General features: G+C 42.3%; 1 protein-coding gene across 3 annotated transcripts in view; it reads left to right on the top strand.

The window, feature by feature from the left end:
• The window catches only part of KHDRBS3 (KH RNA binding domain containing, signal transduction associated 3), a 100709-nt gene that overhangs the window by 11917 nt on the left and 69912 nt on the right, over positions 1-18880 (top strand). For 2 of the 3 annotated variants that reach the window (XR_005779025.1, XM_040432322.1), the window contains exon 2: positions 6733-6900. The exons of the other annotated variant lie outside the window; for it this stretch is intronic. Coding sequence is in view for 1 of the 2 variants with exons in the window: in XM_040432322.1 (XP_040288256.1) it covers positions 6733-6900 (168 nt within the window). In the remaining variant the exon portion in view is untranslated. The remainder of the gene's footprint in view (positions 1-6732; positions 6901-18880) is intronic. 3 annotated transcript variants of the gene reach the window in all.

Raw genomic sequence — 18880 nt, 5'->3', positions numbered from 1 at the left:
TTTAATAAAACTTTGCAAGTTATTCCTTACTTTTTGTAGACCTTTAAAGTAGCACTCCCATAAAAAAAAAATTGTATTCACTGACCTGTTAGAAAGGTACATTATATAAACTGTAGTGAAGGTAATCTTCATACCAGTGACTGCATTTGTGAGTTATAACCTCCCTCCTGATCCTCAGCTGTGTCATGTGACCAACACTCTGATCTCCAACTGGCACAGGAAGCCAGTTACTTCTCTATTCATTCCTAGGAGACTGACATTGAGGCTCTCATAGGAATACATAGAGAAACGGGCTTCCTGTCCACACATAAGATGCTATGTTATTTGTACAGTAAGACTGTTGGTCACATGACACGGCTGAGGATCAGAGAGGAGGTTATAACTCACAAATACAGTCACTAGTAAGAAAACTACATGCACTCCAGTTTACATCATGTACCTTTCTAACAGGTCAGAGAATAAACATTTTAGTGCAAATGCTTCTTTAACCACTTGCCGCCGCGCTAACGCCGAAAGGCGTCATCGCGGCGGCTCCCCCAGGCTACGCTAACGCCAATTGGCGTCATCTCGCGTGAGCCGAGATTTCCTGTGAACGCGCGCACACAGGCGCGCCCGCTCACAGGAACGGAAGGTAAGAGAGTGGATCTCCAGCCTGCCAGCGGCGATCGTTCGCTGGCAGGCTGGAGATGTGATTTTTTTAACTCCTAACAGGTATATTAGACGCTGTTTTGATAACAGCGTCTAATATACCTGCTACCTGGTCCTCTGGTGGTCCCCTTTGTTTGGATCGACCACCAGAGGACACAGGTAGCTCAGTAAAGTAGCACCAAGCACCACTACACTACACTACACTACACCCCCCCCGTCACTTATTAACCCCTTATTAGCCCCTGATCACCCCTGATCACCCCATATAGACTCCCTGATCACCCCCCTGTCATTGATTACCCCCCTGTCTTTGATCACACCCCTGTGAAGCTCCATTCAGACGTCCGCATGATTTTTACGGATCCACTGATAGATGGATCAGATCCGCAAAACGCACACGGACGTCTGAATGGAGCCTTACAGGGGCGTGATCAATGACTGTGGTGATCACCCCATATAGACTCCCCCATCACCCCCCTGTCATTGATCACACCCCTGTAAAGCTCCATTCAGACGTCCGCATGATTTTTACGGATCCACTGATAGATGGATCGGATCCGCAAAACGCATACGGACGTCTGAATGGAGCCTTACAGGGGCGTGATCAATGACTGTGGTGATCACCCCATATAGACTCCCTGATCACCCCCCTGTCATTGATCACACCCCTGTAAAGCTCCATTCAGACGTCCGCATGATTTTTACGGATCCACTGATAGATGGATCGGATCCGCAAAACGCATACGGACGTCTGAATGAAGCCTTACAGGGGCGTGATCAATGACTGTGAGATCACCCCATATAGACTCCCTGATCACCCCCCTGTCATTGATTACCCCCCTGTCATTGATAACCCCCTGTAAAGCTCCATTCAGACGTCCGCATGATTTTTACGGATCCACTGATAGATGGATCGGATCCGCAAAACGCATACGGACGTCTGAATGGAGCCTTACAGGGGCATGATCAATGACTGTGGTGATCACCCCATATAGACTCCCTGATCACCCCCCTGTCATTGATTACCCCCCTGTCATTGATCACCCCCCCTGTCAGGCTGCATTCAGATGTCCGTATGATTTTTACGGATCCACGAATACATGGATCGGATCCGCAAAACACATACGGACATCTGAATGGAGCCTTATAGGGGGGTGATCAATGACAGGGGGGTGATCACCCCATATAGACTCCCTGATCACCCCCCCTGTCATTGATCACCCCCCCCTGTCATTGATCACCCCCCTGTCATTGATCACCCCCCTGTCATTGATCACCCCCCTGTCAGGCTCCATTCAGACATTTTTTTTGGCCCAAGTTAGCGGAAATTATTATTTTTTTCTTACAAAGTCTCATATTCCACTAACTTGTGTCAAAAAATAAAATCTCACATGAACTCACCATACCCCTCACGGAATCCAAATGCGTAAAATTTTTTAGACATTTATATTCCAGACTTCTTCTCACGCTTTAGGGCCCCTAGAATGCCAGGGCAGTATAAATACCCCACATGTGACCCCATTTCGGAAAGAAGACACCCCCAGGTATTCCGTGAGGGGCATATTGAGTCCATGAAAGATTGAAATTTTTGTCCCAAGTTAGTGGAACGGGAGACTTTGTGAGAAAAAAATAAAAAATATCAATTTCCGCTAACTTGTGCCAAAAAAAAAAAAATTCTATGAACTCGCCATGCCCCTCATTGAATACCTTGGGGTGTCTTCTTTCCAAAATGGGGTCACATGTGGGGTATTTATACTGCCCTGGCATTCTAGGGGCCCCAAAGCGTGAGAAGAAGTCTGGTATCCAAATGTCTAAAAATGCCCTCCTAAAAGGAATTTGGGCACCTTTGCGCATCTAGGCTGCAAAAAAAGTGTCACACATCTGGTATCGCCGTACTCAGGAGAAGTTGGTGAATGTGTTTTGGGGTGTCATTTTACATATACCCATGCTGGGTGAGAGAAATATCTTGGTCAAATGCCAACTTTGTATAAAAAAATGGGAAAAGTTGTCTTTTGCCAAGATATTTCTCTCACCCAGCATGGGTATATGTAAAATGACACCCCAAAACACATTCCCCAACTTCTCCTGAATACGGCGATACCACATGTGTGACACTTTTTTGCAGCCTAGGTGGGCAAAGGGGCCCATATTCCAAAGAGCACCTTTCGGATTTCACTGGCCATTTTTTACAGAATTTGATTTCGAACTCCTTACCACACATTTGGGCCCCTAGAATGCCAGGGCAGTATAACTACCCCACAAGTGACCCCATTTTGGAAAGAAGACATCCCAAGGTATTCGCTGATGGGCATAGTGAGTTCATGGAAGTTTTTATTTTTTGTCACAAGTTAGTGGAAAATGATGATTTTTTTTTTTTTTTACAAAGTCTCATATTCCACTAACTTGTGACAAAAAATAAAAACTTCCATGAACTCACTATGCCCATCAGCGAATACCTTGGGGTGTCTTCTTTCCAAAATGGGGTCACTTGTGGGGTAGTTATACTGCCCTGGCATTCTCGGGGCCCAAATGTGTGGTAAGGAGTTTGAAATCAAATTCTGTAAAAAAATGGCCAGTGAAATCCGAAAGGTGCTCTTTGGAATATGGGCCCCTTTGCCCACCTAGGCTGCAAAAAAGTGTCACACATGTGGTATCTCCGTATTCAGGAGAAGTTGGGGAATGTGTTTTGGGGTGTCATTTTACATATTCCCATGCTGGGTGAGAGAAATATCTTGGCAAAAGACAACTTTTACCATTTTTTTATACAAAGTTGTCTTTTGCCAAGATATTTCTCTCACTCAGCATGGGTATATGTAAAATGACACCCCAAAACACATTCCCCAACTTCTCCTGAATACGGAGATACCACATGTGTGACACTTTTTTGCAGCCTAGGTGGGCAAAGGGGCCCACATTCCAAAGAGCACCTTTCGGATTTCACCAGCCATTTTTTACAGAATTTGATTTCAAACTCCTTACCACACATTTGGGCCCCTAGAATGCCAGGGCAGTATAACTACCCCACAAGTGACCCCATTTTGGAAAGAAGAGACCCCAAGGTATTTCGTGATGGGCATAGTGAGTTCATAGAACTTTTTATTTTTTGTCACAAGTTAGTGGAATATGAGACTTTGTAAGGAAAAAAAAAAAAAAATCATCATTTTCCGCTAACTTGTGACAAAAAATAAAAACTTCCATGAACTCACTATGCCCATCAGCGAATACCTTAGGGTGTCTACTTTCCGAAACGGGGTCATTTGTGGGGTGTTTGTACTGTCTGGGCATTGTAGAACCTCAGGAAACATGACAGGTGCTCAGAAAGTCAGAGCTGCTTCAAAAAGCGGAAATTCACATTTTTGTACCATAGTTTGTAAACGCTATAACTTTTACCCAAACCATTTTTTTTTTACCCAAACATTTTTTTTTTATCAAAGACATGTAGAACAATAAATTTAGAGCAAAATTTATATATGGATCTCGTTTTTTTTTGCAAAATTTTACAACTGAAAGTGAAAAATGTCATTTTTTTGCAAAAAAAATCGTTAAATTTCGATTAATAACAAAAAAAGTAAAAATGTCAGCAGCAATGAAATACCACCAAATGAAAGCTCTATTAGTGAGAAGAAAAGGAGGTAAAATTCATTTGGGTGGTAAGTTGCATGACCGAGCAATAAACCGCTAAAGTTGTGGAGTGCCGATTTGTAAAAAAGGGCCTGGTCTTTAGGGGGGTATAAAACTGTGGTCCTTAAGTGGTTAAAAGAGTTTTATAGGAGTTGTGCAAGTTTTTTTTTTTTTTTTTTTATATATTTTACTAAAGTGCTTCTTAAGACGCCTAATAGGTGGGATCCTGCTTCTGCTACCCCATTGATCAGCTAGCTGAGGGAAATTTATGGGTTATCCTTAGTGTTGAGCGGGAATATTGGAATCGTGAATTTTAATCGCAAATATTGCCACTTCGAGAATTCTCGAATATTTAGAATATAGTGCTATATATTCGTATTCGCGAATAGTGTTGAATATTTTTATCGCGAATATCGGCACTTAGCAACATCTTTAGCAACCAGTAGGAAAGTTGCCTACACCTTAGTGTTGATCGCGAATATTTTAATCGCTAATTTTTTATCGTGAATATATTACATTGCCGATTTTCGCAATCAAGTAAATAATGGCTTGAGATCCCGAATTCTCGAATTTGCTAATTTATGGCGAATATTCAGCCAAAAATGTTCAAAATAGCGCGATTTCGAATATTGCCTATGCCGCTCATCACTAGTTATCCTAAGGCTAGACCATAAATATCAAAGTGCCAGAAAACTTGTTTAATGTGTTCTATAGGGTTTGTGTTTCTGCTTCATCCCCAGAAGTTATATCACCTTACTTCGAGACCTGTACGCAAGGAACAGGGAGATCTAGACCACAGCCCTTTCATCTCTATAGTATATGTATAATTTATTATATTGAGCTCTGGACCTTTCTAGTGATAGCACAGGCAATAAAGCGTGACCCATATACAGATCCCATCTACAGGCTAATTGTATGGAGAAATAGTGTTGGTCACTGAGTTACTTTAGCGCGGTGTCGAACTTTACAAGACCTAGAAAAATCCCAGATGTTCCAAAGAAGTCTGGATCATAGATGTAGCCTCCCCCCTTAAGATTGCGTATCTCCTTCCCAGGGGATAAGTGTCTGATTGCTGGAGGTTCAACATCATGAAAATGGAGGTCCTGGAGCCCCATTTGAAAATTAAAGAGCTTGTGCAGTGATTTATATGGATCATCTATCCTCAATGAGGGTCCGACACCCGGCACCGATCAGCAGTTTGAAGAGGAGGCGGCAGTCCACGTGAGAGCGGCTTCCTGTTCGTCTCGGAAGTGCAGTGCAATGATGTCTACTCGATCCATTGACTTGAATGAAGGAAGTGCTTGTAATTACACTACGCCGCCGCTCCGCAGGAGACGACTCGTAGTGTAAAGACCAGGAAGCAGTACAAACCGCTGATCGGTGAGGGTGCTGGGTATGGGATCCCTGCCGATCAGATATTGATGACCTATCCTGAGGATCGGTTAGCAATGGAAATCACTGCACAACCCCTTTAAGCGGTATTGTGCCTGCATGACCACTATCAGCACTGCTCCTTTCACTTCTATGAGATTGCGGCAGTGGATGGACTGGTGGTCACGCATGCGCACGGCTCCATTCTTATAGGGGACCCCAGTATCTCCGTTTTCAGTATGTCCCGGCGGTCAAGTCTCCAGCAATCAGACACTTATCGCCTGTTTTGTGGATAGGGTGCCTCAGTCACACGTCAGTGATTTCCGTCAGTGATTTTGAGCCAAAACCAGGATCGGAACCTCCACAGACATAAGGTTTAAGGGAAAGATCTGCACCTGATCTGTGTTTAGAGCCGCACCTGGTTTTGGCTCCAAATCACTGAGGTGTGAATGAGGCATTAGTGGGGAAACCCCCTGTTATATAGAATTTTTAATTCCATTTTTTTTAATATATGGCAAACGGTTTATTTTATTTTTAGATGTAAATACAAAAAAAATACAAAAAATTCTAGCTGTGAATAAAAAAGCTGTAACTAAAAAAAATTAACTATAAATAAATATAAAATATAGAGACATGAATAGCTGTAAGTATAAATTCTAATGAAAAGTGTGCAAATAAACAAAAATACTGATTTTAGTTGTAAATAAATAAAACTTTTAAAAATAATGTCTAGCTGTAAATAAAAAAAAAATAGAAAATATTTTCCATCTGCAAATGAAAGTGAAATTTAGAATAATTTGTAGCTGTAAGTAAAGGGACAGTATAAAGAATTATTGCATCCGTCATGTTTTATGAATCTTTTGTTTTTTTTTGCGATATACATAGATGTCGGTTCCCTCACCTCTCCGGCTCCCCCTGCATTTGATATATTGTCATTTATGACTGCTGTCATGGGAAATCTTTTACGTAGCGCATTAAAAGTGATTGTGTCTTCATTTAAACAGTCGATTCCGGACAGGCGGGGAAATTTTGAGGCCTGTTGAAAGGTGACATTGTGTGACTTACTGAAAAATGGCCTTTATTATGTCACAGATCAACTGAGACCTTCATATGCTCCTGCACCTCCAATCAAGACACGTCCCGAGGAAGGTCTCAAATCAGACACACTTGACAGAGCTCAAGATACTTCTGAGACCCAGCAGCCTCCCTTAATCAAGCATGCAGCGAAAATGATACTTACACTGCTGGATTCCATTACAGGTGACCCGCTAACATACAGCGCACGTTATCACATCACCGTATGCAAGGGCCACCGGAGATTGGCAAGATAAAAAATGTTAATAGAAGTGAGGAATGTGTCATACTGAATATAGCACATCTTGTCGAAAACCCATATATTCTTATATACTGTATATACAGGTGAAACTCGAAAAATTAGAGTATTGTGCAAAGTTCATTTTTTTTCAGTAATGCAACTTAAAAGGTGAAACTAACAGATGAGACTCATTACAGGCAAAGCGAGAGATTTCTTTATAATTGGTTATAATTTGGATGATTATGGCTTACAGCTTATGAAAACCCCAAAGTCACAATTTTGAGGTCCCCTTTGCTCAGGGGGTATGGGTTAATTACCTGACTAGAGTGTGACATTGAACCTTTTCACAAAATTGAAATTTTAAGCTGCATTTAATGCAATTCCTTTTCATTTGCATTACTGAAATAAGACTTTTGCACGATATTCAAATTTTTCGAGTTTCACCTGTAGTGTGTGTGTGTGTGTGTGTGTGTGTGTGTGTGTACATATATAGAGAGAGAAAACAATGGCAAGCACAGCCTAATATAAATATGGAGGTGCGGGCCAATGAATCCAGCAACAAATCAAGAAGAAGAATCGCAGTGGTCGCAACGTTTCAGCTCATCGATGGAGCCTTTCCCAAGCCTTGAGAAGGACTCTATGGATAAGCTGAAACATTGCAACCACATAGGTGATTTTTATATTATTTTTCTTTTCATTCACCTTTTATGAGTGTGTGTATGTGTGCGTATATATATATATATATGAATATTATAATATTTTTTTTTTTCAAACACAATTTACTTAGCAGGTGCTTATTATGTTAACATTTGGAGTAAATGCACTTGTCCAATATAAAGATTTGGCTCCTTATTAAGTTTGTACTACAGTATAATCAACATACCGTACTTTGTTTGACCCTGTAACTTGTTAGACATGTCCACTCTCCAGACCCATCAGGAACCAATAATAAGGACTTGTAAGACATGTTCACTGTCCTTGTTACCAGATCTGTCAAGTGTCCCAAGAAGCCAGTAACAAGCACCTAAAACACATGTTCACTGTCCTTGTTACTGGATCTATCATATGTGCCAAGGAACTGATAGTAATGACCTGTTGTTATACGTGTCCATGGACCTTCTCACCGAACCCATCAGCTGTCCTGAGAAACAAAAAATAATGACTTGTTAGAAAGTCCTCTGTCCTCTATCATATGCTTCATGAGTCTTGAGGAACCAACAGTAATGACTTGCTGGACAAGTCCTCTGTCCTCTTTTTCAGAACCACCTTGTTTCTTGAGAAACCAATAGTAAGGACTTGATAGATATGTTCAGTTCTTAAAAAAAAAAAAAGCAATTCTGGTGTAATTATTGTGCTCCTATATAGGCCTTATGACCAGTGGGCCGCTATGTACTACAAATACAGATCATAACTAAATAGCAGCTCTATAGTTTCACCACATTTGTTTTTGGAAGCATAAGTATTATGGTGCAGGAAGTCACCATTTACTACTAGCAGCCCCCAACCCAAATAGTCATGATGTCTACTGGTTTTTGGATATACGTCTTGACTTAGTGTTGTGTAGGTATTTACCAATTGATTTGTAAGATTAGTGTTTCATATTATGTCCACTGTCATCTTTACTAGACCCATCATGTGTCCTGAGGAACCAGCATAATTCATTTGTGAGACAGGCTCAATGTCCTTCTTACCAGACCCATGATGTTTCCCAAAAAACTGTTAGTAACGATCTGTTAGACATGTCCATTGTCCTTCTTTACTGGACTCATCATGGAATTAATATTTACTTTTTTAGCACGCCCACTGTCCTCTTTATTGGGATCACGAGGTGTTCTGAGAAACTGATAGTAATGGCTTGTTAGATATGTCCATGGTCCTCCTTTCTAGACCCATCATGTCTCCCAAGGAACCAGTACTAGTGACTTGTTAGTAATGTCCACTGTCCTCTTTACTGGACTCATTATATGTCCCAAATAACTGATAGTAGCAAGCCTTTGCCTTCTCTAGGTAATGTATATAGGTATCATCATAGGCTAAACTAGAATAGATTAAAGGGCTTCTGTCACCCCCAAAACTCATTTTTCATTTTTGGGCATATTAAAATCCTTATTGGACGACTATTCCCTATATAGGCCTTTTACCTTGTTCTGTGGCTTTGTTTCCTTAAAAATCGAGCTTTTAAAATATGCAAATGACTTCACTACCAGCAAGTAGGGTGTCTACTTGCTGGTAGCCGCCGCAAAAAACCACCCCCTCCTCCTGTTGATTGACAGGGCCAGCGAGCGCTCTCGTCCTCCGGCTGGCCCTGTCAGCATTTCAAATCCCGCGCCTGCGCCTTACGTGTCTTCATTCGGCGCAGGTGCTCTGAGAGAAGGACGCTCGCCTCCTCAGCACTCCCTCAGTGCGCCTGCGCCGATGACGTCTTCTCTTTCGGGTTTAGAGGTGACGTCATCGGCGCAGGCGCACTGAGGGAGTGCTGAGGAAGCGAGCATCCTTCTCTCAGAGCGCCTGCGCCGAATGAAGATACGTAAGGCGCAGGCGCGGGATTTGAAATGCAGACAGGCCAGCCGGAGGAGGAGAGCGCTCGCTGACCCTGTCAATCAACTAGAGGAGGGGGTGGTTTTTTAAAGGAGGATGCGGCGGCTACCAGCAAGTAGACGCCCTACTTGCTGGTGGTGAAGTAATTTGCATATTTTAAAAGCTCGGTTTTTTTTTTTTTTTTTTTTTTTTTAAGGAAATGAAGCCACAGAACAAGGTAAGAGCCCTATACAGGGAATAGTCGTCCAATACGGATTTTAATATGCCCAAAAATGAAAAATGAGTTTTGGGGGTGACAGAAGCCCTTTAAAGGGGTATTCCAGTTGTTAGAAGTTATATCTTTACCATGGGATAGACTATTAGATCAGTGAGGGACCCCAACTGATCATGAAAACAGAGACCCTGTGCCCCTCGGAGCCCCTGAAAGGTTCTCCATTCATCTCCTTGGGTGTTCTGGAGACATCAGAGTACAGCACTTAGCTATTTACGGAACTCGCATAGAGATTGTTGGGTGCTCTTGTGATCAGTGGGGTCTCTGTGATAGGACCCCCACCTACAGTATCTAATAGTTATCCTGTGGATATGGGATAACCTGTAACAACCAGAACACCCCTTTAACATCTGGGTTCTTATTATCAGGCACCAATGTACATGCCAAAGAGACAGCCCATGAGGCTGCTATTGGGTTTCTGGACAGAAAGGGCTATCAAAGTTTGTCCTTATTTTAATGTGTGCAAACCCATACAAAGATGACTACTTAAGACAAAGTTAGAAAGAAGGTCTAGAGAAAAAAACCTTTAGATCATTGAAACAAAGAGATTAAGATCAATAAGGCACCAAGTCCTCATGTGTCAGGTAGTTGGAGGATGCTCATGTCAGTCAGCTTCAGATGGATTCATTGGAATCTTGTCAGTATCTCGTAGTAGAAATGTATTATATAAGTACATACTGTAAATGATCAGGTTGAAATGGACACAGGTCTATCAAGTCCAAACTATAGCCTTACCATATTGACTCGGAGGAAGGAAAATACCCCTAGAATGTGCTCGGCAATTACCCAAGATTAGAGGGAAAACTGATTCTTGACTCTATCTGACAATCAGAGTAAATCCAATAGATTAACGCCTCATCAGATATCTTGTACATTTGACTAGTGATATTCCTACTGAAAAGAATGGCATCCCGGCCCTCTTGACCCTGTTCAGTGAACCATCCATTCCATAGGCTCACTGCTCTTACAGTCAAAAATCTCAGATATGTTGATGGTCAGACTTTGCTTTAGATGTAGAAGATGTCCTCTTGTCATGGTCACAGGTCTGGGAATAAACAGATCATTAGAAAGATCTCTACCCCGTCCATTCAGATAATTTGTACGTTATAATTGGATCTCGCCTTAGTCTACTTTCACACTGGCGGTCCAAAACAGATCAGTTTGCCTCCGTTCCGTCTTCATTCCGCTTTGGAGGCGGACACCAAAACGCTGCTTGCAGCATTTTGGTGTCCGTCTGACGAAACTGAGCCAATAGAAAACAGATCCGTCCTCCATTGACTTTCAATGGTGTTCAAGATGGATCCGTCTTGGCTATAGAAGACATAATACAAATGGATCCATTCTGAATGGATGCAGACGGTTGTATTATCTGAACGGATCCATCTCTGCAGATCCATGACGGATCCGCACCAAACGCCAGTGTGAAAGTAGCCTAAGCCATAATGTGCACCATTTTGAACAGAGCCGCTGTTGTAGATGTTTGGGTTCTTCAGTTTGACGTGCTGTACAGTAGAGTCCTCCAGATTGCGCAGTATAAGCCTCACTGGAGGTTGTATGTTAGTCCGCTCCATGTAAATTGCGTTTTCTGCACTGCCTTGGTTCTTGGACAAGAAGCTCCTAATTTCCGAATAAGACGAGAGCTTGTAATAGCTTCCCGATCTGTACATAATTACAATCTGTTCTCACCAATGAAGATCACTCGGTTGATAATCATCCTTTGCTTTGATCTCCGCCTCAGTGAATTCTCAGATCTTTATTTATTTAATGACCAACATTTCGAAACTTAAAAGGCTTATCGGTCCTACCAGGTGTTCTCGGCCTTTAAAGAGTTAAGAAAGTGTGTCTTCCCAATTACATTATTATTATTATTTTTTTTTTTTAATGAGAACAGTCTGAACAGAACTAATCTTTTTTGGATCATTATTTCACTTAATCGCAAAGACTTTTTTTTATTTTTATTTTTTAATTCAGGTTCAGGCAGAATCCTAATTGGTGGTTATCTGGATCTTGGTAATTGCATACAATGCCTGGGCTTCTTGCTGTACATGAAATTGACTCTGCAATTAAGAAATGTAACCCAACCCCTCAGACTGATCTGACCGTCAAATATATTGGTCTTTCAATTAATCATTAAGTATCCTACATCCAAGAGGAAGACCGGCAGCCTGCTCGAATAATGTGGCCAAGCGCTCAATATTTCTAACACTTTTTTTTTCTCTTCTCTTTTTTTTTTTTTTCTGCCTAGCATTAATTAGACCAGGTCCATCAAAGCCTCAGAGCTTCCATACTTTGGTCAAACAAGCAGCAATTGAACTCAATGACCAAGGAGAAAAACAATGCCTTAAAAGGGTATTTTGGTCTGAAACACGAGCTAGATATCGGCTGGACCCACGCTGATTGCCAGCTCCCTATGGAGCAGTTGTGAGCATACGCCATGCCGCTCCTTTCTGTGCCATGGACTTTGAAGGGAGGAGTAGGGTGCCTGCTAGGCCCCCACTTCATTCAAACTCCTTCTAGTCTCTGGATAACCGCACCCCTGGTCTATGTCAGAGGTCTACAGTCTTATGTCTCATCGAAGACCTTGAAAAAGATACGGTATTCTGTTATCTTCCTCTCGCTACTTAATGAAGTGATGATGGTCCATCTCACTGTAGGCTATGATATGGGATGCTTTTGCAGGATCGCTCTGCATGTATCAGACTGAAGTTCTGTATTTAATAGTCTTACCTATAATCTTTATGATTTTTATTTTTGGTTTTCCATTTCTCTGTAAAAGTGTTGGCTGTCCGTCATTTTGGGTTGGCTACCCTGGTTATACGGGACGTTCTTACCAAAAATATTTCAGGCAAGGTGGTTTCCCCGCAATGATCATTTATCACCTATCTATAAGTGATAAATGTATGATTGTTGGGGACCCCGCAACAAGCCTCCAATTTCTCATCAGTCCACAACCACGGTGACCTAACTGATGGAGACAGCTTGGTGCAGTGTTCAGCTGTTTCAGTCAGTCCCATGGGGATTGATTGGAGAGGCAGGAGACATGTTCAGGGGTGGACTGGAAACTTAAAGTGGCCCTGGAAAAAAAAAAATGTGGCCCCATTTTGTAGGCAGTTGCAAATTAAGAGAAGGTGGGGACAACACAATTAGGCTGGGTCAACAATACCATAGTGAAAAATACCATCCCAGCAGAACCAAATAACAGTGCAGAACAAGATACTGCCCAAAAAGCTGTCCCTCTGTGGTGGCCATCAATAACGACCATCTTCTGTCCTCCTTCTCCAGGGGGCTTAGGAGATGAGGTGCCGGCCACAGCAGTTGCATTCAGAAGGACATGTGCGGTTGCTGGCTGGGTATCTGAGTACTCGATTCTCACAGCATGAATTACTGTTGAGAGCTCATTATGTACACAGTCCGTGGCGGAGAGGACTTGGGTGGCCCACCGGGAAGACATTTTCCTGTAGGATCTATGGCCAATCCGCCTCTGGACAAGTTACTTGGTCTCTTCTTTACCTATCCTAACAGTGTATAGGTGAAAACTCTTGTATCTTAAGGTGGTTCACCTACCGCTGCAGAGACCTATATGGCTGCAACTGTCCATCACTAGCCGATCATGGGGGTCAGATCGCTGGGAACATATGAGCCTTAAAATAAAAGAGCCACTGCTTTCACAGCTGCTACATCTGTATTTCTTTGTGCAGTGATGGGTGCTCCAGCTGTGTTGCAATTCCTTGCACAGCACTAACAAACCGTAAGGTACAGGAGAAAACCCACTGGGGGCACTGTATCTTCTTTCTCCAGATACAGGAAGTCCCAGATATTGGACCCTAACTGATTACAATTCACATACTATTGATGTGCTGTAACATTCTGGGGTACGGCCTTTTTAAGTATCCCGATAAGCAGGATGAAATCTACAATACTTCCGTTAGCTTGCTGCAACAGTATACAATATGTAAAGTGTTAAAGGGATTCTTGAGATGCCAAAAAATGTATGTAGAGGCGAGCAGTTCTATCTAAAAAAAAAACAACTTTATCTTATGTACACGCAGTCTTACCCTTAGGGCAGTGGTTCTCAACCTTTCTAAAGCCGTGACCCCTTAATACAGTTCCTCATGTTGTGGTGACCCCCAACCATTACATGACCCACCAAAAACACGCACAGACACCAATACACCAAATGTTAATTCAAATACACAAGTATTCATTCATAACCACAGAACTTTAGCATAAATACACAATATTTGTAAACCAAATAAATAACTTTAAAATAAATAAATAACAAATACCCCCTAAAAAATAAATCAGTGGTGCGCACAGTACCCCTCAAATAAATAACTCAGTGGTGCTCACAGTACCCCCCCCCCCCAAATAAATAAATCAGAAGTGCTCAGGGTCCCCCAAATAAATAAATCAGCGGTGCTTCATGTCCCCCCAAATAAATTAAGCCTTGCTCAGCCAAATAATTAAAATAAAATTAGCCAGGCTCAATTAAATCATTGGTGGCAGTGGTGCTCAGCGGCGGTGTCATTAACGAAAAAACTCGGACCTCAGCAGACAGGCGGCCCGACTTACCCGTCCAGACGTCAGGCTCCTTCAAGCACAGGCAGTGATAGGACATCACTTCCTGTGCGCGAGGATAAGGGGCTGCTGCCGTTGTGCGGGCGACCCACAATAGGAAGCCTCAGGCGACCCCCCGGAAAGGGCCGATCGACCCCCAAAGGGGTCGCGACCCCTAGGTTGAGAACCGCTGCCTTAGGGCCTTGATGCGCTTAGCTGGCTATGTTTTTTTTTTTTTTACCACTTGCTTAATAAAAACACTTGTTTTTTTTTAAATCATCTTTTTTTTGTCTCTTCATTCCAGGACCCAGAATATATATATTTTTTTTGACGACAAAACACTGAGGTTTTAATATATTAGATTCCTCTCTGGAGATAATCATTCTCGTGAGAGGATGTTTTTCTTTCTCTCTCCACCTGCAGGCTGTCAGCTCCCTCACTGCCCCTCAGCCACCTGAAGGGAAGAGGACTGCTTAAAACCTTCATATCTCAGGCTCTGTAGAAGATGGTCTTTTTTGAATGCTGCCAATCTAAGCTTCAAAACAAGACCAGAATCACAAAATTATGTCCTCTAAATCGGGAGATAGTCTTTACAAATCTTCTACAGAGCCCACGATATGAAGGCTTAAAGGGAACCTGTCACCGTGATTTTGTGTATAGAGCTGAGGACATGGGCTGCTAGATGGCCACTAGCACATTCGCAATATCCAGTCCCCATAGCTCTGTGTGCTTTTTGTGTGTAAAAAAAACCGATTTGATACATATGCAAATAAACCTGAGATGAGTCCTGTCCCTGACTCATCTCAGGTTAATTTGCATATGTATCAAATTGTTTTTTTTACACAAAAGCACACAGAGCTATGGGGACTGGGTATTTCGGATTTGCTAGCGGCCATCTAGCAACCCATGTCCTCAGCTCTATACACAAAATTCCAGTGACGGGTTCCCTTTAAAACAGTCCGCCCCCCATCCCTGCTGCCTGAGCTCTGCTTGGGCTGAATTGTTAGGTCCTTTTTCCCAAAGTCCGAGCAGAACTGATCAAGAGTCAAGTTAACTGTCTAATTCTATATGTCAGTTCCTCATCATCTGCCGCAGCACTCAAAGTATTCATACCCTAAGTATCTCTTATAAGTAAACTCGCCAGGTTTGGGGACACAATCATGTGGCTAAGCAATTGGGGTTTAGCTTTCTAAAGAAACCCCTGTCAGAGCCGACCTGTTTGGTTTTATAAAGTTTAGGATTTAGTTATAGGTCTAAAATTTACAGGGTTCTAGGAGACCAAAAAAAATGCTATTTAACTAGCAACAGCTCCACTTCTGCCTACAGGCTTTAACTGGTATTGCAGCTTAGACTCAATTAATTGAGGTCAACATGAAATGCAACCCATGTTCAGGAGTGTTGGTGTTTTTTGAAACCAGTTTGACTCTTGTCCCCATAACTCATGTAACCCCTTAAATCAGGGTTTCTCAACTCCGGTCCTCTGGAACCCACCTACCGTTCAGGATTTGAGAATATCCCACAGAATGAATACCTGTGGTAAGTCCTGATGCATGGACACTAATTATATCACCTGCTTAATACTAAGGAGATCCTGAAAACATGACTGGTAGGTGGGTCCCGACGACCGGAGTTAAGATACCCTGCCTTAAATTAAACATTGTGTTCCTCCTACTCCCATGATTTGTTGCTGAACTTTTTGCTATGAATATTTGGTGGTAAGAGGCTTCTATAAAGACGAAGCGGCATACACAGCATTCACATTGTCCTTTCTCACGACAATGAGTTGTATCCCTAAAACTAAATTGAGTAATCTGGATTACAACCCCCGTTGATGATCTATCGTGTCCTCTTCATGTACAGCAGATATATAGGGTTTCGTCCTTCTAATTCCCTCGATCTCTTGCACGTAGTCCACGCATGTTTCATCATCGTAGCACAAATTCCATTTCACTTCTGCCTTGGCTTTTAATACGCCATAGAACATCTGTAAAGGTACGGAGGATTGACGATGGTAATACCCTATCACAGATTAATGTGAATGTTTTTGCGGATGTAACATCTGTATTGTAAGGTTTTAATCTTAACCTTAATCATACATTTTACTTCTAGTAAAGCCTCCCATGTACTAAAGCAACCTAGAGGGACAGCATGTAATCGGCGGATTAGTACAACACAAATCCCGCCACCCTCTCAACCTTCAAAATCTGATTAAAGGTCCGAGGGTCATGAATTCAAAAAGTAATTATACTGTCATATCATGTAATGTGTTTGATTTGTAAAATGTACCAGAGGGTAAGATAATACGAGGGGGGGATCAACTCAGTCTAACCCTTGATGTAGCTCGGCTCGCCTTTTCCGATACTAAGGTCCCTCCATGGTTTAATTAAGCAATAAATATTTTGGCGGTGTCTTTAAGAGGAACAAGTAGTCGTAAAGGGAATGTATCTGATTTGATCTTCTGATTGTATATTTCATTAGATTTAAAAAAAAAATAATTGTACGTCATTTTGCCCGATCTGCCTCAACAGACACCATAGAAATTTGCCTGGGCATAGCTCTCTTCACATCTTGTATCTATAGGCTCCCATAAACCACGCATATGCCAAATGAGGTGTCATACTACCATTGGAGGAATATCCCCCTGAATATATCATAGTCATACAGTGCCAAAACACATAGGATATGCTCTCCTATAGAGTAAAAGAAAGGTATGCCAGTAAATACTGCCACATTGCATGACCCCTCATTTGGCATATGCTGGGTTTATGGGAGTCTATGGATACATTTGGTGTGTAGCCGGAGAGCTTTCCTGTCGCCTATGTCAAACCTGATGTAAAAATGAAATGTGAACAGAGCCGTAGCCAGCGAAGTGCCTATTGACTTCTATGGGAGAGTATGTAAGCATGATCTGATATTTGCCTAGATCACTGTGCAGAGAGGGAGATCTGGTCCCATCACCTATTGTCCATGGTGGACCCTGTGTTACCTGCCTCCAGCTTTGCAACATACTGTAGGTGTTGTAATCCTGCCTGATGATAATGAGATTACTGCTGATAAAGCACAAGTTGAAAAGTGACAGAAGGTAGCAGCCTATTGCGAAGCCTCGGTGGCGCGTGCAAATACCACAATGTTTCATTTTGTCTTACAGGGATTTTCCAGCTTTTAATACTGATGACCTATCCTCAGGATAGGTCATCAATATCAGATCGGCGGAGGTCCGATACCTGGCACCCCTGCCGATCAGCTGTATGAAGAGAAGGCACACCTTCTCCTGTCTCTCTTCCTGCTCACTGCTGCTATGTCTATGGCAAGCAGGAAAAGAGACAGGAGATGGCACGCGCGCACGGCGCACACCTTCTCTTCATACAGCTGATCTACGGGGGGGCCGGCTGTCGGGTTTGAGGATAGCAAATCAATATTAAAAGCCTGTAACACCCCTTTAAGACACGAAAATTGCCACATAAAATATTACCAAAACTTTTAAAATCTATGTTTAACCTGTTCCTGACCTGTCATTGACATTAATTGTTTGGATGGTCCATGCTTATCTCTTATGTTCCTGAATGTCCTTGCAGAGATGGCAGCTGCACATTAATTGTGCAGCTGCAGGAGCAGGGAACCCGTTGTGACAGCCCGGTTCCCCATTAAGAAGCACTGAGCATTATGTATACAGATCAGACAGCGGCAATGCCTCTTCCTGCTCTGGTCCCAATGATCATGTGATCCTAGATAACTGCCGGGTCCTAGATAACTGCACTAACTGCTTGGTCTTAGCAGAGCCAAATCAGCTCTGCAGTGCCTGTCAGGATGCCATATTCCCGCTGTAACTTGAGCTAATGTCAGCCCTAGGATAAATCGGCAATAAAAAAAAAAGAATAAAAAATAATAATGTTAAAGTACCCCTCAAAGGTCTTGTTCTGTCTTCATACACGTTCACACAGTGTGCAGTCTGACATTCAGCATAAACCATCCCTGTTTTCTAAATAAGAGGACTGTTCTTTGTAGTCTAACTTGTTTATTGGTCAACAGGTTGTACTCTCTGCACGATGCGCATGAGTGAGAGATTGTACAAGTGTGCGGTAAAACTACAAGAATACAAATAACATGTATAAGTATAATGTATAGAATAGCATGTACTGTAACATTTGCATAACACTGAAGCACATGGTAAAATGGCTGCCTAACATAAGACTACATGTCTAACTAACAGTAATAACAACTTCCAGAGTAACAAGTACAACTGACTGAACAGCTCTGCATAACATAATATCACTGAAACAAAGGTAGATCTCTCACCAGATATGCTTTTACAAGGATGGTGAAGTTTGAGAAGGAAACATGCATAGGACAGCTCTGCTGATGTGTCCTGGTGACTGGAGACTTCTTTTTCCCAGAATGCTTTGCACTCCCACAATACAGTGCACCACCCACAATGCAGTAGTCTTTTTAACAGGAACAACAAAGTGTAATACAACTTAACACCGCTAGATGGCGCTATAACCACACTAATCACTACAGAAATACCAAAACTGAGGCAGACGTGCTCTGTAATGATTCTC

Source organism: Bufo bufo, chromosome 5, assembly GCF_905171765.1.
Source record: "Bufo bufo chromosome 5, aBufBuf1.1, whole genome shotgun sequence".
NCBI classification, from domain to species: Eukaryota; Metazoa; Chordata; class Amphibia; order Anura; family Bufonidae; genus Bufo; species Bufo bufo.
Note: the sequence above shows the minus strand (reverse complement) of the source record. Positions and strands in the feature narration are given on the sequence as shown.